The sequence below is a fragment of the Miniopterus schreibersii genome (genome assembly GCF_964146895.1).
Source record: "Miniopterus schreibersii genome assembly, chromosome: 8".
NCBI classification, from domain to species: Eukaryota; Metazoa; Chordata; class Mammalia; order Chiroptera; family Miniopteridae; genus Miniopterus; species Miniopterus schreibersii.
Genome location: NC_138109.1, coordinates 79,128,336 through 79,153,375, shown reverse-complemented (window position 1 = coordinate 79,153,375; position 25,040 = coordinate 79,128,336). Strand labels below are relative to the sequence as shown.

General features: G+C 38.3%; 1 protein-coding gene across 1 annotated transcript in view; it reads left to right on the top strand.

Annotated features, from left to right (window-relative positions):
- Nucleotides 1-25,040, top strand: part of EIF2AK3 (eukaryotic translation initiation factor 2 alpha kinase 3) — a 72,943-nt gene that overhangs the window by 14,910 nt on the left and 32,993 nt on the right. Inside the window, exons 3-6 of the mRNA XM_081144227.1 lie at nucleotides 18,926-19,120; nucleotides 21,068-21,198; nucleotides 23,325-23,556; nucleotides 24,743-24,905. Coding sequence (XP_081000353.1) covers nucleotides 18,926-19,120; nucleotides 21,068-21,198; nucleotides 23,325-23,556; nucleotides 24,743-24,905 — 721 coding nt within the window. The remainder of the gene's footprint in view (nucleotides 1-18,925; nucleotides 19,121-21,067; nucleotides 21,199-23,324; nucleotides 23,557-24,742; nucleotides 24,906-25,040) is intronic.

The following is a 25,040-nucleotide window of genomic DNA, read 5'->3' as shown; positions in this document are numbered from 1 at the left end:
TCAAATGATTTCTACTCAAGCTAAACATTTATTTGTTTGTGTTCTGCTGGGATTATGCTTGGGTATGCACGTTTTGCTTTATTTTTAAACTAGATCAGAAAGGATCAGCAAAGTCAGAAGATTATAAGCTGTTTACGTCTGAGGTAATATTACAGTGTGCTGCAGTGGTGCAAAGCATGTGTTTGCAAAGTAAAATATACGTGCACGAAAGATACATTGCATGGTATGACAAAATAGAGTACAAATAGTTGTACTAGCCTGAATGCTGTAGTTTATTTAAATTATAAGCAGGTAATCGTACTTGAAGGATTGTTTACAAATACCATTTATATTAGCTGGGTTTTTTAATTAAATTTAAAAAAATTTTAACTATAGTTGGTATATAATATTATATTAATTTCAGGTATACAATATAGTGATTCAACATTTTTATACCTTACAATGTGATCACCCCTCTAATTCTAGTAATCACCTGTCACTGTGCAAAATTTATCACAATATTCTGCTTCACCTTTCTCACCCATTTCCCACCTCTCCCCCTCTGGTAACCATCCTTTGACCTCTGTTTGTATGAGCCTGTTTTGATGTTGTTGTACTTGCTTGTTTGTTTTGTTTTGTGTTGTTGTGTTTTAGATTCCACATGTAAGTGAAACCATACTGTATTTGTCATTCTCTGGCTCACTTATTTATTTCACGTAGCATGATACCCTCTAGGTCTATCCATGTTGTTGCAAATGGAAAGGTTTCATCTTCTTTTATTGCTGTGTAGTATTGTATATTTGTATATTGTATAATTGCACCACATCTTCTTTATCCAGTCATCTAGCGATGGACACCTAGGTTACTTCTATCTGTTGGCTATTGTAAATAATGCTGTAATAAACATAAGGGTGCATATATCTTTTCAAATTAGTATTTTTATTTTCTTTGGGTGTACATCCAGAAGTAGAATTGCTGGGTCATATGGTAGATCTATTTTTAGGGTTTTGAGGAATATCCATACTGTATTCCACAGTGGCTGTACCAATTTGCATTCCCCCAACATTGCAAATTTTCTCCACATCCTCATTAATACATGTAATTTGTTGACTTTTTGATGATAACCAATCTAACAGGTGTGAGGTGATATCTCATTGTGACTTTGATTTGCATTTCCTGATGATTAGTGACATTGGCCATCTTTTCATATGTCTGTTGTATATCTTCTTTGTAGAAATGTCTCTTCATGTCTTCTACCCAGTTTTTAATTGAATTGTGTATTTTTTTAATTGAGTTGTATGAGTTTCTTAATATATTTTGGATATCCCATTATCAGATATATAGTGTGTCCCCAAAAATGTATACATGCATTCTGAAGAATTATAAAGGCAGTGTTTATTAAAATACATTTCATTTTCAAAATTGAGCTAACAGCTATTAAAGTCTGTGTACATTTTGGGGGGCACCCTGTATCATTTGCACATGTATTCTCCCATTCAGCAGGTTGTCTTTTTGTTATATGGATCATTTTCTTTGCTTTGCAGAAACTTTTTAGTTTGATGAAGTCCTATTTGTTTATTTTTGCATTTGTTTCCCTGATTTCAAGTAGTTTAGTACCTATGTTTTATTGTAGGTATTTTGTGATTTTAGGGCTTATATTTAAGTCTTTAATCCATTTTGAGTTTATTTTTGTATATGGTATAAGAGAGTGGTCCAGTTCTGAGAAGAATGTCATTGGTATTTTGATGGGATTGCATTGGGTCTGTATCTTGCTTTTGGTAGTATGGTTATTTTAACAATATAAATTCTGTCACCCTCTCTCTTTTGATTGGAGCATTTAGACCATTTACATTTAAAGTAACTATAGATAGGTATGTGCTTATTGCCATTTTGTTAAATATTTTTTGGTTGTTTTTGTTGTTCTCTCTGTTACTTTCTTCTTCGTTTGATCTCTTTCCTTTTGATTTGCTGGTTTTCTTTAATGTTTTGATTGGGTTTCTTTCTTTTTATTTTTTGTGTATTTTTCTTAGTGTGTTTGGTTTATGGTTACCATGAGGTCCATATATCTATTTATATCTATAGCAGTCTGTTTTTAGCTGATAGGCATTTAAGTTGAAAGACATTCTAATTTGCACTACATTTTGTTTCGTGTACCTATTTTTTATAGTTATAGTTAATTTTGCTACTTTTGTTTTTTAACTTTCATTTTAGCTTTTTAAGTGGTTGCTTCATTGTGCTGTGTATTTGCCTTTACCAGTTCAACTTTTTCTTTCCTCTGTTTTCTTATTTCTGGTCTTGTCTTTTCTTCACAAATAAGACCCTTTGATAGTTCTTGTAAAGCTGGTTTAATGGTGGTAAGCTCTTTTAGTTTTTGCTTGTCTGGGTTACTATCTCTCCTTCAATTTTGAATAATAACCTTGTCGGATATTGTATTCTAGATTGTAGGTTTTTTTCTTTCAAATCTTTAATTATTTCCTGCCACTCCCTTCTGACCTGTAAAGTTTCTTCTGAGAAATCAGTCCATAGCCTTATGGTATTTCCCTTGTATGTGACTTTTTTTTCTTGCTGCCTCAGAATTGTCTCTATGTCCTTAACATTTGCCATTTTAATTACAGTGTATCTTGGTGTGGGCACCTTTGGGTTCGTTTTGTTTGGAACTCTGGACCTGGATGTCTGTTTCCTTCCCTAGATTAGGAAAGTTGTCATCCATTGTTTGTTCAAGCATACTTTCTGCCCGTTTCTCTCTTCTTCTGGAATCCGTGAATGTTTGAATGCTTGATATTATCCCAAAGGTCCCTTATACTATCCTGATTTCTTAAAATTATTTTTTCACTTTGTTCTTCTGATTTGGTGATTTCCACTATCCTGTCATCCAGGCAGCTAATCCCTTCTATATTAACCAATATACTGTCGATTTGTACTGATGTATTATTTATTTCAGTTATTGTATTCCTCATCTCTGATTGGTTCTTTCTTACATTTTCTACCTCTTCATTGAAGTGCCCTCTGAGTTCCTCCACTCTACTCCATTGAGCATCCCTGTGACTGTTTCTTGAATTCTTTATTAGGTAGATTACTTATCTTTGTCTTATTATTGTTTTTCTTTTTTTTCTTATTCCTTTGTTTGGGGCTTATTCTTCTGTCTTCCCATTTTGTTTGACTTTCTCTGTTCATTACTATAAATTAGATGAGATAGCTCTCTCTCCCAGTTTTGAAAAAGTGGCCTCTCTGTGTTTTTGGCAGGCCAGATGTAGTTGGGGTGGGCATGTGTGGTGCCTGGTGTGTCACCTGGTCTGAAGGTATGGGTTCTGGGTGGGGTAGCCTGGTGTGTGCACACTTGATTGCCCAGGCGGGTCTGCGCGATGTGCTCAGCATGCCCTATTGCTTTGTCTGTTGCCTGTGCTGGGTCAGAGCGGGACTACTCTGAGTGTGTACACCTCACTACCCTACTAGCTCCGCACTTTCTCTGGATGGGACAGCCCTGTGTGCATGCTCTGTTGCTCTTTACTAGTTCTGTGCCCTCTGTAGGCCAGGGATACCTCTGTGCTTGCAGCCCAGTGAGTATGTGCTGCAGTGCCCTCCTGTACCACTGGATCAATCTCTAGGTGGAGGAGCCCCTTGTATATGCACTATGGTTACCTCCTGTTCGTGCTGGATCTACCCCTGGGAAGGTTGGCTGAGGAGGTACTACAGTGGCCCTGCAGGTTGGCAAGAGACTGTGGATAGAGTTCTCACCTACTATCCATGTGCAGAGGAAACATTAACAGTGGTGCTCACCAGTTTCTCCTGGCCTGGAGAGTGTCTTCTGCTCCTGTAGAGCTCTCGTGGTTTCCTAGCCTTCTCTATGCAGTCTCTCCTGTTTGTTGTGCAGAAGCTGTTCAGTTGGCTCTCAGTTGTCTTAGGAATTGCTCTAAACATAGGTGTACATTTGATGTGCTCTTGGGAGAAGGTGAACTCAGTATCTTCCTATGCCAGCATTTGGACACACTTCCATATTAGCTGATTTTTAAACTACAGTTAAGCTTTCTCATCATCAGTAGTCCTTACATTTTCTGTGGTTTATTAGGGTTCTCTTGTTTTAAATATCCTTCTTCCTATCCACCCCTAACCCTAGATCCTGTGTATAGAATGCTTTGAAATGCTGAAGTGCGCACATGTTCAAAGTTTCACTGTGGCACCTTTGCACAATAAATGAAAAGCTCATTGGCTCTCTTCCATGCAGGAGAAGAATACTGAGACCTCTTTGCATTATCTAGATTTAAATTTTCTACTTTATAGGAAAAAAAGAATCTAAACTTATTGCACCATTTGTGATAGCATGATAAGTTTACTACATTTTACTGCTGCCCTGGGTTTGTTGGAGCATTTCTCGAGACTGTGTTTACCTTGTAGATACGTTAGTGACAACAGCATTGTTCCCAGCATTGTAATACACATGTGATGTACTTGACATGTACAGTCGTGTAATCCTCACTGATTCTCCTGAGGTTGATGTGTTGGTCTCATTTTGTAGAAGGGGAAATGGAAACTCAGAGAAATTAATTGCTTGGAGTCTCAAACAGACTAGGTGATAAAGCTGGGATGGAGCTCAGGCTTGCCTGACTGCACCCATTCCGCCTGCTCTGGAGACCTTCCCCCATCTTGTCCATGCTGTTCTCCTTGTATACAGTGGTCTCAAACATTATGGTCTCCCTTTGCATTCTTAACAATTATTCAGGACTCCAAAGAGCTTCTTATCCCCCAGAGTATATCTGTCTATACTTAAACCACATTAAAAATTAAAACATAAATTTTAAAAAGACTTATTAATTCATTAAAAAGACCAATGGGCCCATTGTATGATAACATAAACAACATATTTTTATAAAGAATAACTATATTTTCCAATACAAAAAAAATTAATGAAAAAAGTGGCATTGTTTTACATGTTTGCAAATCAGTTCAGTTTCTGGTTTTGTAGAAGATTATTGGATTTTTGGATCTGCTTCTGCATTTAATATGTTGCATTGTTGTTTTGCTTGAACTTTATGAAGAAGAAAATCCAGACACATACATATATAGTTGGAAAAGGGAGGAGTATTTTAGCACCCTTTTCAGCTGATTTTGGTCATTTTTTTTAATACTGTATCAAATAAGTGAAGGTTTCTTAAAAGTTAGTTGCACTATGGAATCTCAGGCCATATTCATGAACATTTTGTAGTCTGTTGCGTTAACATCCATTAGTGTGTCTTGCACGGTTTTCTACCATCCTTTGGAAAATACTGATTTTGCTGAGTTACAAAGATCTTTCAAATATTGAGATATTTCCTTACAGAATATTTTTAAAATCAGATTTGTCACTCTCACCGTTGATCTCATTAGAAAAATCTTTAAGTACTGGGAAACTGTCAAGCTCACACTGGTAGAAACAGGTTTTCCAAAATAATAGTTTTTGTTAAAATTTCAATTTTATCACAAATGTTTTCTTTGAAGTGATTCAGTTTGAGAAAATGTGTATGAAAAATCAAAATCTCATAACCATAGTTTTCCTCTCAAATCTTCAAGTGAAAATGGAGCTGGGTGAACAGAACTGCCGATTCAGCTCCAGGCTCAGTGGAGCACGTGCTTTTTCCTCAAGGCCCTCGCTGGGGGCGTGGCCGGCGCTGGGGGCGTGGCCCAGTGCAGTGCGGACTCCGAAGCAGTCGGCAGAATAGTGCAGTGTCCCGGTCACAGTTTGATGCAGCTGCGCATTGTTACCGCTTTGCCAGGGCCTTCTGAGTGACCCTGGCTTTGTCTTCCTTCCTGCCGCGCATGTGGCCGTGGAGAACTCGAGGACCACTAGTTTGGGCTTGATTTGCGCCAAGGCGACAGCAGTTTCGTCCCCGTTGCTTTTGCACTGTACAGATGTCCCCTCAGGAAAAAGGCAGAGGACACCGTAGTGAAAACTACTTGGCCTTCGGCGTCTCTGAAAACAGACCACACTGACAATTGCTGAGTGGTATGTAATAGAAATGATAAAAAGATTTGTACGGTTATTAACAAGGAGAGGAATATACTGTGAGCTTGAGTCATCTGTTATTCGCAAGGTGTGTGTTGCTCAGCATCTAGAAGTTGTGTTCAGAAGTTGGACAAAATGCCACAAAAAGAGGATCAGAAACTATTTGGAATGCTCTGAATTGGATGCATAGAGTATTAACTTTCTGAATGCATCTGATACAATATTTTAGGAAGGCCTCTAACTTTTTGTGAGAAACGGTTAAAGGGTTGACTTTGTCTGTCTGAAGGCCAGCCTTTGGTGCAAAGGGTAGTGTGAGGAGGCGGGCTGGGTGCAGCAGGCAGAGGAACCGGTGTGGAGATGCAGCAGTTGCCACCCAGGTGACAAGAAGTAGACCCATGGCGTCATGTGGGGACTCCTGTATTAGAATGTCAGTTCCTCCATGCTTTCATCAAGAGTGGGATGAAGCTGAAACCCACCAAATCCAGAGGCCAGCCCGGCCGGGCGTAGCTCAGCGGTTGAGCATCGACCTAGGATCCAGGCAATCGGGTTTCTATTCCTGGTCAGGGCACATGCCTGGGTTTCGGGCTCGATCCCCAGTCGGGGGCTTGCAGGAGGCAGCCGATCAATGACTCTCTCATCACTGATGTTTCTCTCTCTCTCTCTCCCTCTCCTTTCCTCTCTCTGAAATCAATAAAGATATTTTTTTTTTTTAAAAATCCAGAGGCCAGAGAAAATATATTCTCTCTGCAGCAGTTACTAATCTAATGGGAAGCCGAAGGGTAAAGGGATGTATAGCCTGTATCATAACTTCCAGTTCTCAATGATAGAGGGATTGGTTAGGGATTGCATGCATGTTTGCAGAATAACAGAGCAATGCAGGAACTTTTTAGGAGGAACTAGGGCTCAGGAGCTTGAGTTCCAGTGTTCTTCCAGTAACTGGCTTATGACCTGGCTGTTCATCTTTAATTTCCTTCTCTGTAAAATTATATGGTTGGGCTAATTCTCTAAAGATTGTTTTAACTTCAGGAATCAGGTACCATCAAATACATGAACACCCAAATAAGTTATCTAGAGGGATTTTGGAACTTCCCTTTTTACTACATTTAAGGATTCTTTAAAAAGTAAAGTAGAAATTCATTAGAAATTGTCATTAGGTGCATATCTCATTGCCTTGTTGCCTGCTCTGATGTTGTTCATAACCTTTTCTGATCCAAAAGGCATCCAAAACAGTGTAGCATGTTGCTTTAATGGTGTTTTGATTATGTCAATAAAAAGATAAGTTCCCTTATATGCATATGTGCATAACCCATGGACACAGACAATAGTGTGGTGAAGGCCTTGGGGGGTTGGGCAGATGCCGGGTGGAGGGGATCAATGGGGAGGGGAGGGGATATCTGTAATACTTTCAACAATAAAGATAAGTTTTTATTAAAAGTTTCCAGAGGATGACAGAGATTGATGGTTCTATTAAGCACAAGTGTTTTACATTATATTTAGAATGGATTGTATATTGCAGGAAGGTCGAGTTGCCTTGGGACATAGATCTGATTTGCCATTTTTTCCTCTTAAGTTGGTATTTGCAAACTTCCTCAAAAGGATACAGGTATAAACCAAGCTAAAACTGTGTGTGTGTGTGTGTGTGTGTGTGTGTGTGTATGTGTGTGTGTGTGTGTTTTAGAATAAATGATAAACCTAAGGCAGCGATTTTCAACCCATGTGCCACAAGAATTTTAAAACATGCAATACCTGACTATTTAGTCAGGGGCAGTGATCTCTTTTCCCTGAGATTGTCAAATAGAAAAATGACAGCAGCCAACAGAACAATAGCTGTCTGGTGTGAATGAATCAAAATTATACCAATTTTGCCCGTCCTGGCGTGGCTCAGCAGTTGAGGGTTGACCTAGGATCCAGGCGATCAGGGTTCGATTCCCGGTCAGGGCACATTCCCGGGTTGTGGGCTCAATCAATGACTCTCTCACCATTGATGTTTCTATCTCTCTCTCTCCCTCCCTCTCCTTTCCTCTCTCTGAAATCAATAAAGATATATTAAAAAAAAAAAATTATACCAATTTTTCTGTCAGATTGGCAAAAAATATATTTTTGGTGTGTTGCAGAATTTTAGTAATTGTTTATGTGTGCCATGAGATGAAAATTGTTGAAAATTGCTGACCTAAGGTGTACTCTGTTAACTTTAACAGATGTGCCCCAGTTTTTAAGCCCAGTACTTTTGTTAGTAGCTAAGAATTTTGTTTTTAATTTTCAGAAGGACCACCTGAGATAAAACCTGATTTGCTTTCCTCTGGTAATTTATATGCAGATTCAAGCTTGAAAAAGCATTTAGGAGATTTGGCTGTGGTTACTCATTGTCTTAAATTTTATTTAAGGTAGTTTTTCTTTCAGGTCTCTGGGTAGCATTTGGACCACACTTTACCAAATCTATCTAAGTAGATACAATATCCTTGAACTGTTTACTTCTCTATATCTTGGAACACATTCATAAATACAAAGACCTTTCTTATATTTATTTAGAATTCATATTATAATTGTGTATATATAACTAGTTTGTCCTTAGACAGATATCTTTATCTTTCTGTTATTTAGAGATCTATTTGTTTTTTGTTTCGGTTTTCTGTTAAAATGCCCTTTTTTTCCCTCTTAAAAAGAAAAACAACTGTTATAAGTCTATAGTTAGAGTTTGGGGTTTTGTTCTATTTTAGGCTTGTTCCTCTCCAAGGGACACTGCCTTTCTGTTTCAGACAGGTGCAGAAACAGACAACCATGAAGCTGGAGCTCTCCAACGTCTTCCCCACCCCATCAGGCTGCATTCATTAAGAAGGGCCTTCAGGGCTTGGGGAGCCACTGGGAAGAGTACACTTTTCATGGTTACCAATTCATGGTTCCCAAAGAGTCCATTAGTAGACCCTTTTGAGTATTGCTTGATTAAAAGAAGATCTGTAATGGTTTTTAAAGATTCTCAAACTTATGCCTTGGCCAGTGTGGCTCAGTTGGTTGGCATCACCCCATGCACTGAAAGATTGCTGGTTCGATTCCTGGTCAGCACACATGCCTGGGTTGCGGGCTCGATCCCTGGTAGGAGGCAGCTGATCCATGTTCTCATCTCATGTCAGTGTTATTCTCTCTCTCTCCCTCTCCGTTCCTCTCTCTCTAAAAATCAATAAGAAATCTTTAGAAAGAATGATTCTCAAACATATACTGAAAGATGTTGGGTCATTTTGCAGTTTTTCATTTGTACATTAATTAGCACACGTTCAGCCTGGCTCTGTCATTTAAGATGGCGGTTTATTGTGAAAAGTCACTGTCAGTCATGTAGCCAGCCAATATTTAAATAATTGCTTCGGTTAATTGCTTTTCTTTTAATTATAGAAATGAAGCAGTGCTTTGATTCACTTTTATTAATCCCTTAGCATGGCTGAAAGCAATGCTGTGAACCAAATCAATTTATTCCAGCTTGTGTGTTACCAAGTGAGAAATTGATTTTACCCTATTTTCTGAGAAACTGATTTCTCATGCACATTGTTTATGTACTTTATGAATGTATATTAGTCTAAGTAAAGGCAGAGATAGTTTCTAAAATCTGTGTTTTTCATCGTGAATGTGAAAAGCATGCTTAAAAAGTTAGTCTGGTAATTTTCCTTGAGGTATTTTGTTTTGTAGGTTAACTGTAAGTTAAGGAAGGAATGAAACAATTATTATCTATTTGGTATCTCGCTGCTTTTGGGCATTAATTAACTTTTTGGAGATAATAAATACTAAATAACTTGATGGTTTGTTTTTTTCTTCTGCATTTATTTTTATTTCAAATCTACATTTCCTTTTACGCATGTCACACAAGGTGACTTCTTCCACTAATGTTTAGATCTACTGAAAGCTCTCATAACCCTTACATTAGATAATCTTCCTTAGTCTTTGAGGTGTGATTTCCCAGGAACAGGTTCTTTTAGCAGATAAGCCTGCTTTACTCTCCCCATCATGGTAATTTATATGCTTTCAGGGAAATAAAAAAAGTATTTTCTCAACACAACAATGTTGGAACTTTTTTTAAACTCACAAGTAGTTCTGGCATCTAGGAGTCTGGTCAATTGCTCATTTTGATTTTTTAAGAGTTACCATTTTATGTTGTATACATTGTGCATCATTTTTGAAGAATTGAAATATACAAAAATATGCCTGTTAATTGTCCTTGATGTTGCTTATTTTTATGATAAGTAAGTTCTTTACAATCCAGCAGAACATCTGTATTATAATCAAAGGAGAATTTTAGGGCTGATAGAGATTACTGGTAAATAAAGACTGGTAATATACTTAACTTTTTTTTTGACAGAGAGGGAAACAGAGGAAGAAACGTCGATTAGAAACATCAATTTGTAATCCCACTTATTTATGCATTCATTGGTTAATTCTTGTGTGTGCCCTGACGGGGAATTGAACCTGCAACTTTGGCATATCAGGACGATGCTCTTACTAACTGAGCTACCCGGACAGGACCTGATATATTTAATTCTTACGTTGAATTCATCTTTGTTTAGTTTTGAGGATTTGTTTTTAAATGGATGTTGTGGATCCAGGGTTGGGAAAGAAATAATCACTGTGGCATAGTTAAGCTTTCTATTCACTTCTTGAATTTACTTTTGGAGCAGCTATTTGAATTCTACAAGCTGCTTTTGAAATTTTTGAAATTTGGTGTTAATAAACTGTAGTTATTTTCTGAAGTTTTCTTATAGAAAATAAGTCTTATGATGAATTTATATATTTTTGTTTTTAACACTTTTTCTTAAGTATACATATATATACCATATACATACATATACACATATATGGTATACACACACACAAATTACATTAGAGGTTCAAAATAGCAGTCTTGGGTTATTACATCAGCATAACAACGCTTTATAGTTTGCCGAGCTATGGCAAACCCATTCTTATTTAATTCTTAACATAGCCTTATAAAGTAAATATCCTATTAACCCCCATTTTTCAGATGAGAAAATTTGGACTCATGGTTCAGAAATTTGTCTGATGTAGTAAAGGTGAGATTGAACCCTAGATCTTTGGACTTATTTCTTGCTTTCCAATATTTTATTATTTTATTTATTTTATTTTTAAATATCTCAATACTTACCAATGTATTTGTGTTTTCTGTACTAATAATTATAATTCTTAATGTACTTTATCAAGAATAATTTCTCAAATACATCATGTAGATAGCATGTTGGCGTGTGAATACTTTATAAATGCTTATAAATATAAATACTTCCACATTTAGATATAACTGACTTATAATGCAAATGCCTCACTGAAATCACCCTTTGATTCATTCATTCATCCGTCTCACTGAAAGTCTCACAGCAGAGGACGTCATAAATCCTGTCTGTCTGACTGGAGAGGAACTGGGGACAGGGAAAGGAGTGGGAAAAAGCAGCAGGCCAACGTATCACCAAAGTGACAGAAGTCAGTAGTTTGGGGACCAAAAGAAACACCTTTTAAAGAAGGTGTGGAGTGATTTTGAAGATCAAGTACAATAAGTTAATGTGAGGAATTTTGTAAAACAGTAAATGTTAGTTTTACTCCAGGTTACATAGCGAGTGGCTGGTGGAGTCAGGGACCCAGGGGTGGGGTGGGATGGGGCGTGGTCATCTTGCTGTGGACATGCCTCCATTCCATCTGTTGGGTGCCTGCTATTGCCGTACCCATCTTGGTTTGCAAAACCTTTTAACTCCCACTGCTTCCTGGCTTGTACTCAGGACTTGGCCTCTTACCCACCAGGGTCAGTGTGTGCCTTTCCTCTCTCTTGGTAGGAATACACTGGGTATAGCTTTTTGGATTTGAAAGTGTTTCATGTCTGAGTCACTACTTGAGAAAATACAAATCCAGCTTCCAGAGTCGAATGAGGGAAAGTTCTTTACCGAAAAAGTCTAGCTAATAAATGTAGAAAGAATGATAGAAATCAATACTTTATCCCCTTTCTTGAACTAGTAATCATCAATTGATGCTAAAATGATGAAAAGTTGATGGAACACTTTAAAACAGGGATCACGCCGACTCCCTGAATGCACTCACTAATAGTGACATGTCTGACATGACACAGGGATTGGCAGACGTTTCTGTAAAGGGCTAGGTAGTAAGCATCTTGGGCTTTGTGGGCCACAGGATCTCTGTAGGTGTAGTGGGAAAGCAGTCATAGACAACACGTAAATGAGTGAGTGTGACTGTGTTCCAGTGAAACTTTATTTACCGGAACACATGGGCTATAGTTTGCTGACCTCTAACATGATAGGAAGTTTACAGCACCTTCTATGAAGTAGTCTTGTCAAAAAAATCGAACCTGCGTCATTTCAAAGTTCCAGGGCCGATGACACTTTTCAGCAAATACTGTGGATAAAGGAACCAGTTAAATGACATGCAAAATCTAGACTTCGGGACATTCTAAAGAGAACTAAATCTGGTTTCTCAGGTAAATCAGCGCACGGAAAGGGAGTGGAAAGGGTTCTTAAGAGGGGAAAATTACTGTCAACTCTGTTATATGTAATGTTGGCATATAGTTATTTCTCAGCAATGAAGTATTTATAGGGGAAACAACATGATGTTTGGGATTTACTTTAAATAAAATACTCTAGTAAACAAGTATATCGGTAGGGGGAGAGGAGTTGAAACAATTAGCAAAATGTTGATAACTGTTGAAACTGGGTGATAGATACATGGGGTTTTATTACATTTTTATTTTTATTAAGATATTTATTATGCCCTGGCCAGTGTGGCTCAGTTGGTAGGAGTGTAGTCCTGTACACCAAAGGTCTCGGGTTCAATTCCTGGCCCCAGTCCAGGTGCTTTCGGGAGGCAGCCTCGATGTTTCTCTCTCATATCCATGTTTCTCTCTCTCTCCCCTCCCCCTTCTCCTTCTCTCCCTCTCTCAAATTCCTCCCTCCTGTCTTCTCTCTCTAAAAGTCAATGAAAAAGTGTCCTCAGGTAAGGATTAAAAATAAATAAATAAAAGTTTTATTATATTTTATTTTTGTATGTTTCAAAATTTTTGTAAGTTAACATAAAGTTGCATATACCCAGAGAAGTGTATATGTGGATGGTATATGGGTTGGGAGGAGGTGGTTGCATAGAAAGGAGGGGAGAACCAAATGAAAAAAATATTTTTTCATATAGTTAGAGGAATTTTTGTTTTTATTGCTGGTTGTAGTCGTTTTAGTACTAGTACTTTCTGCATTTTCTCAGTTGAAATTCCTTCTGCCACTTGAAAATAAGAGTTCTTATTTTCACATTCTGATTTCAAATAGCAGTCCCTGATTGCATGTGCCACGGAGATTCATTATGCCATTTAAATTTTGTTCAGAAACAGAAATTCAGTTTCTTTAACAAAGTGCTTTGTGACTGCATGGATTAAGACCTTGTTGGGCCTTTGGTACTAGTTTGCTAGCCAATGTGACAAACCTCTTACTTTAAAATTATGAACAGAAAAAACAAATAGAGGGGGGAAACTCACAAAAAAACAAGAATTTGTATTCTGAAAAGTGACTGAAGGGGGGAAGCAAGTTGCACAGTTAGTTTGAGATGCAGAGCAGTGAATCAGAACAGATTGCTACTTACAGAGGCCAATCGGTGGAATGTGAAAACGCATCAGGGTAACCTACATTTGTTCCACCAAGAGATTTGCAGCTGACTATCTGGGTGACTCATTCCTATGCTGGGAGGTGAGGTAATGCTCTTGTGAGGGGTGATGTCATCTCTGTACCTGAACTGAATGCCTAGACTGCTTCCTGTGGCTCTCAAGGAAAAGCACCATCTGCTCTCACATATGCAGCCTGCAGGACTCACAAAGATTGGTGCAAAGGTTAGCAGCGACCTGTATGACTCATAAGCGGCCAATCAGGGAAGAGGAGCGATGTAAGGGTGAACTTTTAAAATCATAACCCAGAAATACATGATGAATCACCATTAAATCATAATGCTTTTCTGTTGTGGGTTTGGGTTTTCTACCTTTCTCATTGAATTAATGCTGTTGAAGATTGAGTGTTTCAAGTAAGCCAGTTTTTCACACTATGGTCTGTCACATAAAATCTTGGCTGTTTTCTTTTGCGTACAAGGAATAGAGATCATCTTTAAAGCAATGATGAATTTTATTCCATATTATTAGCTTGCTAGTTTTGGGGGTGTGTGTGTGTGTGTGTGTGTGTGTGTGTGTGTTAATTAGGGGCCATTGTGTTCCCTAAGGACCCGCTACTGCTTTAAGGGAAAAGAGGTTGTTAATGGAAGAAGAAAGAAGTCAAAACAAATGTGATCTTTGTGCTGCAGACCCATTCACTCCTCTCCCTTTAGTGATGCTCGCCTGCTTTTCCTGTGTGTGCTCAACTAACGCCACTGTCCACGGGGCTGCACGGCCTGAAATGCTTATTCTTTTAACGTCATCATAATTTGCATTTACTGTGCTGGTAAATACGGTATATAGAATACGTAACACAATATGGAAGGTAGAGAACACGAAATACTTGATTTTCTAACATATGTAACTCAGAATGGGAGGTCATATTGGCTAAATACTATGGATTGCTATCATAGGGTATACATACTTTGACCTCTACCTGTTCTTTTTTTAAACAATTATCTTTATTGTTGAAAGTAGTACAGATGTCCCTTTTTTTCCCCATTGACCCTCTCACCCCGCCCCCCCCCCCAGGCCTTCACAGCACTGTTGTCTGTGTCCATGGGTTATGCATATATGCGTGTAACTTCTTTGGTTAATCTCTGCTCCCCCATATCTCTTCTTAGTGGCAACTTCAAGTTGGACATTCTACAAAACATAAAAAGAGAAGTTTAAATTTTTTGAAAATAAAATCTGTTTATTGTTATCAAGAACTATAAATAAGTAAATATAAATAGGCAAATAAGTAATAATTGCAGATCTTTAAATAACCAGCATTTTGATGAACCTTGATTCAGTGGCATAGCTGTCTGGCTTTAATTACAGAGTTCCGGCAAGGCTCGTGTGTTTCGTTTTTTAACCTCCTATTTGGAAATAACTTCAAACTGCAAAAAATTGCCCAAATAAAAGTGATACCCCCCAACCCCTATATACCCAGATTTATCTACCCAAACCTCCTGTTGCTTTATCATCTGAGTGCTTCTCTTTCTCTCCCCCCCTCCCCCAACCCCTCGTACATACTTTTTTCTTGAAACATTTGAAAATAAATATCCATCATGGCCCTTTACTCCTAAATACTTCCTAATAGAGATATTGTCTTACGTAATCACAGTACAGCTGTCAACCTCATAAATGTATATGGATACTTTAATCTACCATTCATGTTTCAATTTAATCAGTGGAACTAATGACGCCTTCTGTAGCATCCTTTGTCCCAGTACAGCATCTTGTCATGTCAGCCTCTTCTAATCTGGATTTTCCACAGACTTTGTCTTTCATGACATTGACATTTTTGAAGAATACAGTCTCTCGGCCCTTTAAGAATTAGAATTTCCTCCTCCTGTGCTTGTCTGGTGTTTCTTGTGATTAGATGCAGCTGTGCTCTTGGCGAGGATGCTGCATAGGTGATATTGTCCCCCCCTTAGGGCATCAGTTTATCATTCAGGGATGTTATTAATTTTGGTCACTAGTCAAGGTATTGTCTGAATTCTTCCCTATATAATTACTGTTTTTTAAAAAATTCTTGTAACTAATAAACAGTCTCTGGGGAATACTTTAACACCATTCAAATATCCTGCTTCTCATAAAAATTTTCGCCTAGATTTAACACCATTGCTGATTTTTGCCTATTTAGTCTTTACTGTGATGGTTACAAAATGCTAATTTTCCCAATTTCAGCCCTCCCTTCATATTTACCAGTAGAAACTTGGCATTTTATTGCAAAGGAGCCCACCCTTTCTCCCCATATATTATTTATTTTATCTATTTGTTGTCAGTGTGGATTCATGAATTCCTTTTTTCAATGCTTTATAATTCAGTACTTAATTATTTTGGTACTTAAACTCTTCCAGATGTGGTCAGTGGCATGCTCCCATCTTTTTTTTTTTTTTTTTAATTACATCCTTGCTTTCTAGAAAATAAGATGTTAAAGGGTGATCTTGTACCTACCCTGCCCCAGCCCTGGGATCAGCCATTTCTCTGAGAAGCCTTGGGTTCCTTTGGTGGGGAACAGAATTAGGTAATAAAATCTGGGCATTAGATTTGAGTGCATTACTTTTATAGCCACTATATAAACAACTGTAAAATCTTTAGCATACCTGGTAAATATTTCTTAGAGGTACAAACAAGCAATTTTTGAGGATGCAGTAGTATCTCAGTTTATAATTACAGCAGTAAGTTAGATACAGTATTAAGGAATGGGAAGAGTTTTGTCATCAAGTTGGCACTGCAACATTTTCTTGGATTTCAGAGCAAACATAAGTGATGCTAGCTTGATGTCCAAATAGAACTTCAGTGAGTGTTGGTACAGGAAGGCGTACCGGGGAGAAGAAATGACATTGACAGTTTGTCAAAAACTGAGCAATAAAAGCGACAATAAATATCATGCTTAAGTAGTGATGCCTGATTTCGCCCGTGTGGGGAAAGGTGAAGACAAGGAGGAGTAAGTTGTTCAAGGTCATGTTTAGAGGACTTCTGAATGCCAGACTTAGGATTTGGGGTCTTTAATAAGAAAATAGAGAACTTTGAATTTTTGAATAGTGTCATAACAAGCTTAACTCTGACTCCGGAGAGTAATCTGTAAGTAATGAGAGGTGAGAGAGGAAATTTCCAGGTAAGAGGCATAAGGAGGCTCTTACAGTAGTTCAAACAAGAGGTAGAAAGCTTGGAAGTAGAAAATGAAAGATAGAAGTGGATTAGAATAGTGGTTTCCAACCTGTCCCCCAGAACCCCAGCAGGTGGGGCAAGCCGGGGAAGGGGAGGGGATGTGGGCTGGGCACCAACTTACAACTCTTATCTTCTGTGTGGGAGTTTTCAAGGAAGTATCGCTTTAAAGCAGGGGTAGGAACGTTGCATCCCTGGGCCGGATGAGGCCCTAGAAATCATGTGGTCTGGCCCTGCCAAGGCCCCACCAAAGGGAAGCAGTTCCAGCCACCACATTAGGGGTGAGTTTATTAAATGTTTGACCAAATACAGCAGGCTAATTTTTAAGTTGATAATTTTGTATGGCCCTCAAATGATAATATAAACATCCAAATGGCCCTCGGCAGAAAAAAGGTTCCCCATCCTTGCTTTGAAGGAAGGATTCTGAGTAAGGAACAAGGAAGTGCATAGTGAAATGTTTTTTGGTTTTTGTTTTTGTTTTGTTTTTTGAGGTTTGATCTTTCTTTTTTTTTTTCTTTCTTTTTTAATTTAATTTTTATTTTTGTTTAAAGTATTACAGATTGCATAGTGAAATGTTTTAAAAAATGTTAAGACCAACATTTGTTTGGAGCCTTATTTATTATTATTTTTAATTCATTCTTTCCTATTCCCCTTTTCCAAAGTTTGAGCCTGGGTGATCCGGGAAATCGTTTTGTCATTAGAAAAGTGAATCAGATTGCGTTGCATTTGAAATACCGAAGGCTCCGTGTCACCAAGCCAGGCAGTGATACGCTTTCTCAAGGAAAAGCTATTCTTGGCCAGAACCTTTACTAAACTCTTGCTGAGCTCTTCTTTTGCTCATTCCATACAGGAATCCGCTATAAAATCCTGTTGGCCTTTCCTTCAGTTAGAGCCCAGATCTGACCGCCTTCAACACCTTCACTGCCATCAACCTTCCTCTTCATCTCGTGCCTTCTCCTTTCTCTCTCTGCCTCCACCCTTGCCTCTGTTCGCTGTCCTTGTCATGGGCACACTTGCACCATAAGTCCTTCTTGGTGAAGGGTGTGCCCCAGAAATAAGCATGATTAACTCTTCATGTTTAGGTTTTGCTCAGATATTACATTCTCAGTGGCATCTACCCTTAACTCCTTGCTGACTGTCCCTTCGCCCCCTACATGCACATTTTCCGGTCCCCTTTATCTTTTTTATTTTTAATCCTCACCGAAGGATATTTTTTCCATTGATTTTTTTTTTAGAGAGAGAGTGAAGGGGAGGGAGGAGGAGGGGAGAGAGAGCGAGAAACATCGATGTAAGAGAGACACATCGATTGGCCACCTCCCACACGCGCCCGACTGGGATCCGACGTGCACCTGAGGTATGTGCCCTTGACCAGGAATTGAACCCGGGACCCTTTGGTCCTCGGGCCAGCGCTCTAACCACTGAGCCAAACCAGCCAAGGCCGGTCCCCTTTATCTTGTTCTATTCTTTCCCTCTGGCATTTATCACCGAACTTACCCTGTAGTTATTCATTATCTCGTTTGTCTGCTGACACCAGAGTTTGAGCTCCAGAATGACAGAGATTATTTTTATTATTTATTTTGCTCACTGGTCTATCCTAAGCAACAGAACAGTACCTGGCACATAGTAGGCCCTTGGTAAACATTGTTAAGGAGGAAGGACAACTGAGAGCCTAAAATCATTAAGTTCAGTTGCCAGGCTTCTAGCACATAGCAGACTTGAGAAAGTAAGTACAAGAAAGGATGAGACACTGTGTGAATCAACCATGTTCTTGGATCTGAGCTTATGGCCATAATTGGCCTGGGTAAAATAGGCTGGAGAGTACTGCATAAGCTGTCCCCTCACTAGAAAATCATTTTCTACGTTAGCACGCGAATCACTATGAAAACCCCGGCAGTAACCTCTTCTTAAACTCTCGTGATCATAGAACCCTCTTTTGGTAACTCATGTGTCATATGAGACACTCCTGGCAAACTGTTTTAGAAAAGCCATACTGGAGAACTTCATGGAGGCCCCTGGAGAGATGGCAGTTCTTCTAAACTTCTGGTTGAGCTGCACTGCTGAGGAAGAGGCTCATGACTCCAGCTCACGGTTACACCTCTTACAGCGAAGGTCCTTTTAAACTGTGGTTTCTGTTTTAGGTTTTTGGGAATAAGATGATCATTCCTTCCCTGGACGGAGACCTCTTCCAGTGGGACCGAGACCGAGAGAGCATGGAAACAGTTCCTTTTACGGTCGAATCACTTCTTGAATCTTCTTACAAATTTGGAGATGATGTTGTTTTGGTTGGAGGAAAGTCTCTCACTACATATGGACTCGGTGCATATAGTGGAAAGGTGAGTGAAATTTTTGAATTTGGGGAGAAATCATAATAAATGGGGATAGAAGTAATTTCTTAAACCATACTATTACTGGTTGAGGTTTATTAAAAATTTCCCCAAAGATATCATTTGGTTTAATAAAAGACCTATAAAGTAGAAAGGGAGAAATGTTATTAGGAGAAACTAAATTTAGCCAAGATAACAGAGTAAACAGCAGAGCCAGGATAGCAGGAGGAAGACACCATGTTCTGCTGTGTCAGGTGCATTTACTGTACATTCTTTTGAGGTCCTCACCGTATTCCTAAGGGCTCCATATTTTTCTTTCCATTTGGACAGATGAGCCCTCCAAAGATGAATAACAATTCTAAGAATAATCATACCACTTATTTCTTTATCTAGTTTGATTCTATAATAAGAGGATCTAAGAAGAAAATTTGTACTCATATCAAAGACAAGAAAACTGAGACTTTAAAAGGTTCAGAAACTTCCAAGGTCAGATTTGACTTGATCTGTGTGACAACAAAGTCATGCTGTCAAGACCTGGACTTTGTCCATCATTAGCTCCTAGGGTGTGATCATAATCTGCTTCTAAGATTGGATCTTGCAGTAAAAATCCACTATTAGGAATAACCAATTAAAAACATCTTTTTCAGAATGGTAAAAATCTTTTTTTAACTCCTTAGCACCTTGATATGTGTGATTATTTTATAGGTAGACTTGAGACTAAAACAGGGAAGAATAGAAAAATTATCTTTTGACCCTTGAGTTTTCCAAACTTGAGTGATTTCCCTGCCTGAGTGTTAGGCCTGTAGCAGTTGTTACTACAGATGCCTTTCTGCTCCACTCCCTACTGCAGTGCATTGAGAGGCCTCGCGTCCTCCGTATGCTTCAGGGCTCTCACCTGTAAACACTGCAGTGAACCGGACCCTCGCTTCTCTGATTTGACGTCCTTCTGCAAAATTCTGGTAGTCTAGCAGGTGTGCTTCTTTCTGTGAGGATTTTAGTTTGGGTCATACTCAGAATCTTCCTTTTTCTTTTTTTAAATATATCTTTATTGATTTCAGAGAGAGGACAGGAGAGGGAGAGAGAGAGACAAAAACATCAATGATGAGAGAGTCATTGATCGAGCCCGCAACCCAGGCATGTGCCCTGACCGGGAATCGAACCCCGATCGCCTGGATCCCAGGTCGACACTCAACCGCTGGAGCCATGCCCGGCCGGGCTCCTTTTTCTTTTAATGAAGATTTAAAGGAGGTACTTTGAGCCCTAGCTGGTTTTGCTCAATGGTTAGAGCATCGGCCCACAGACTAAAGGGTCCCGGGTTTGATTCCAGCCAAGGACGTGTACCTCGGTTGCAGGTTCAATCCTCTGCCCCAGTCAGGGAGCATATGGGAGGCAGCCAATAGATGTGTCTCTCTCACATCAGTGTTTCTCTCTCTCTCTCATTCCCTTCCAAAACTCTCTCGGAAAGGCAATGAAAAAAATATCCTCCGGGGAGGATTTTTAAAAATAAATAAATAAATAAATAAATAAATAAGGTACTTTGAAGTACTGCAGCTATTAAAAAAGGTTCACATTTTCAAAAACCAACTGCATACATATGTTATGTAGAAATTCTGAGGTTGATTTTTTTACCTCATCTGAAATTGTATTAATGATACTGATAAGATCAAAACTGGTTACCCATTTCTCTTTGTATATTCCATGGAGATGCTCAAAGTACAACTAAAATTATCTAAATCCTTAAAATCATTCCCTGGAATATTCATTGCTACTTTTATGGTTCTAAATAACTCATTTCAGGAATTGGTAATCTAACTGATGCTTCTTAATAGTTGGGTACCTCTTACACATTTTTCATTTTTTAAAATATAAATTAGAGATTCTTTTAATGGCTCTGGTCTCCTGTAACTTGTATTTTTGTTCTTGTTGTTTTGTTACTAATTTTAAATCTTTTTTCAGGTGAGGTACATCTGTTCAGCTTTGGGTTGTCGCCAATGGGACAGTGATGAAATGGAACAAGAAGACATCCTGCTTCTGCAACGCACCCAGAAAACTGTTAGAGCTGTCGGGCCTCGCAGTGGCAATGAGAAGTGCGTATTCAGATCAGACTGCTGCTGGTATTATTCAGAACCACACCAAGACCAAAGTTCATCAGATTTCTCTTTGCATATTTTCTGAACTATTTTTGTTCCCTAGAAGCTTACTATTCTTTTAAGAAAAATGTAAGCCCTGAATTAAAAATGGCCTCATGATTATTAACAAGTTCTCGCCATATGCTTTAGGATATGGTAACTAGAAGGAATCTTAAATAATGACAACATATGAGTTTAGGTTTTTTCTTTGGGTTTTTTTAGTATATCTTTATTGATTTCAGAGATAGGAAGGGAGAGGGAGAGAGAGAGTTGAAACATCAACAATGAGAGAGTCATCATTGATCGGTTGCCTCCTGTAGGCCCTGACTGAGGATCGAGCCCACAAACCGGGCATGTGCCCTGACCAGGAATCGAACTGCAATCTCCTGGATCCTAGATCGATGCTCAGCCGCTGAGCCACACCTGGCCGGGCATGAGTTTAGTCTAAGTTAATGCTATTTTTCATAGCAAGCTTACTGATCAAAGTTTTTTCAGTGCAAAAAGCTCTCAAGAGAAAGCATTAATGTGCTTTATTTCAGCTTGGACCTTTTTGACTCTGAATTCTCTCTGGTATGTAGTAGTTTCATAGTTTTTCTGATTACCCCATTTTAAAAATAATATTTTAGTCTATTTTCTTCTTAAAGTATGAAAGTATAATTTATTTGGTCAAATTTCTTTCTTTTTTCTTTTCTTCAAATAATGAATTTCTTATGTAATTTTTATATTTAAATATGTGATTAACAATAAGATAATTGGATAAGATATGCTGTTCTTAAATCACATACAAATTAGATGTTAAATTGCCTTTGTAGTAAAAATAATTTTAGATCCCATCTTTTTCTTTGAAAAGTGAACCAAACTTTTAAATTTAGTTTAATATGATACACTAGAATTCATTTTCCTTTCCTGAAAGTTGTTTTCTCTAACTCAGTTAAGAATGCTTTTTTGCCCGGCTGGACGTGGCTCAGCGGTTGAGCGTCGACCTAGGATCCAGGCGATCCGGGTTCGATTACCAGTCAGGGCACATGCCCGGGTTGCGGGCTTGATTCCCAGTCAGGGGCGTGCAGGAGGCAGCAGATGAATGACTCTCTCATCATTGATGTCTCTCTCTCTCCCTCTCCTTTCCTCTCTCTGAAATCAATAAAGATATATTTTTCAAAAAAATTTTTTTAAATGCTTTTTTTTTATGTTCACTGGACTGTGAGTAGGGCTTTGTATCTGCTGGCAGCCTAACCTTTTTTCTTCCTTGAGAGGGTCTTGTTTTTTCCAGTGTTCAAGTGCTTCCTGGATGCTCAGCTACCATAGGAGCAGGTGGTATTCAAACTAATTAGAATTTTGAGTCACCAGTATAGGAAGAATCTGGGTTCTTAGACCCATGTTCCTTAAGTATATATATTTTTACTAGATGTTGTAATTTCCAGGCCATTTTACATCTAAGTGACAAGATTTTATACTGTTAATAGTTAAGTGATTTTTCTGTAAATAATTATGGAGGAACGTTATTGTTATCACTATAGATAAGGGCACCGAAACTCAGGAAAGGTTAAGTGACTTACCAGCTCTCAGTCAGTACAGATTGGAGGTAAGGTGTGTGACCTTTAGGTGTGGTGTACAGGTCACATTGCTCTTTGGGACATGTTTTCACATAAATTTAAAATTGGTGTAGTCACCTTGCCTTTTACATTGCTTTCCTGGGAGATAGTAATTTCTCTGCACTTGAATGAAAAGTGCCTAGGCTTTAATTAAGAAGTAAGGCTGACTTCATGCTACCTCACTTTAAGATGACTTTAAGGTGTTTTGAAAAAATCATTCTGGTTTTGAAATGTGAACATTTGTTAATTTTTGAGAGAAAATCTGTTCCATAACTGATGTCAGCTCACAACTTTCCGAGCCCTTGTTTCTAAAAGGTCAGGACAAAGTTATGCCCTCTTGTGGCATAAATTAACAGCGCTTCTTTCCAGAAAATGGTGTAGAGTTGTTCTTATCACCAAATTTTAATGTCTGCTGTCTTCGTCTAGACAAGTTCTTTATTTGGCCCCCTTTTTTAAGTGTAAATTTCTAAAACCTGCATTTGTAAATTTAAGGTGGAATTTCAGTGTTGGCCACTTTGAACTTCGGTATATTCCAGACATGGAAACTAGAGCCGGATTTATTGAAAGCACCTTGAATCCCCCTCTGAACAAAGAGTCTGAAATTATCTCAGATGTGGAAGAACAGGAAGCTGCCACAGTGGATACAGTGATAAAAGTCTCTGTTACTGATTGGAAGGTCATGGCCTTTAGCAAGAAGGGAGGACATCTGGAATGGGAGTATCAGGTACCTGAACCACTGAGAATTTATGAACTGTCTCTTCCTTTATCAGTTTGACCAAACATATTGGGTAGCAGGAAATAACTACCATCTTGGATTTTTAACTTGTTCTCTATGCTTTAAGAAATTTGTGTTTTTATACCTGTTAGAATGGCTATTATGAAAAAGACAAAAGAGAGGTGTTGGTGAATAGTGTACAACAGTGTATCTTTGTACACTGCTGGTGGGAATATAAATTGGCATAGCCACTGAAAAACAGTATGAAATTTCCTCAAAATATTAAAAATAGACCTGCCATATGATCCAGCAATCCCCCTTCTGGGCACATTACCAAAGGAAGTGAAATCAGTGTCTCAAAGAAATACCTACACTCCCATGGTCAGTATAGCATTATTCACAATAGCCCAGGTAGGGAATCAGCCTGAGTGTCCATCAGGGAGGAGTGGGTAAGGAAAATGTGGGCGTGTATATACAGTGGAATAGTACTCGGCCTTAAAAAGGGGACTCCTGTCATTTGCAGCGTTGATGGACCCGAGGGACATTATGCTGAGTGAAATGAGCCAGACACCTATCTCATTTCATCTCACCTATATGTGGAATCAAAAAGTTGAATCCATAGAAGCAGAGATTAGAATGGTGATTGCCAGGAGCTGGGGGGAAGGAGAAATGGGAGATGCTAGTCAAGGGTACAGAGTTTCAGTTATGCAGGATGACTGCAGTCTAGAGATGTGATGGATAGCATGGTGACAAGTGTACTTAATAATTCTATATTGTATACTTGAAATTTGGCAAGAGTATAGATCTTTTTTTAAAAAACTACTTTCTAGCTTTATTGAATATAATTGCCAAATAAAAACTGTATCTATCTGGTTTGTACATTGTAATGATTTGATATACACATACATTGTGAAATGAAGAGAGTAGAGAAATGTTCTCACAACACACACACACAAAATAACTATGTGAGATGATGGGTCTTTTAATTAGCTTGATTATTGATATGTGCTAATCATTTCACAATGTATGTATATATCAAAATATCACATTTTGCCCTGTAAATATATACATTTTTGTCAATTATACCTCAATAACTCTAGTAAAACAAAAATTTTAAATTTTATTTCTTTTAAAATCAAATTTTGGAGTACATAAATAATGCTTGAAATTATTTTTAAAATTTTTTCCACTTTAGTTTTGTACTCCCATTGCATCTGCTTGGTTGGTCAAGGACGGCAAAGTCATTCCCATCAGCCTTTTTGATGATACAAGTTATGCGTCTAATGATGATGTTTTAAAAGATGAAGAAGACATTGTAGAAGCTGCCCGAGGAGCCACAGAAAACAGCGTTTACTTGGGTGAGTGTCTCTTACCTAGTGATAGTACAAATTGACATCTAGATTTGATTCCTACATTGTGCCTATAGTAGTTTTAATTCCTAAATACATTCTCTGCCTTAGGTTGCCCTGAGATCTATACTTGGATTTCCATTC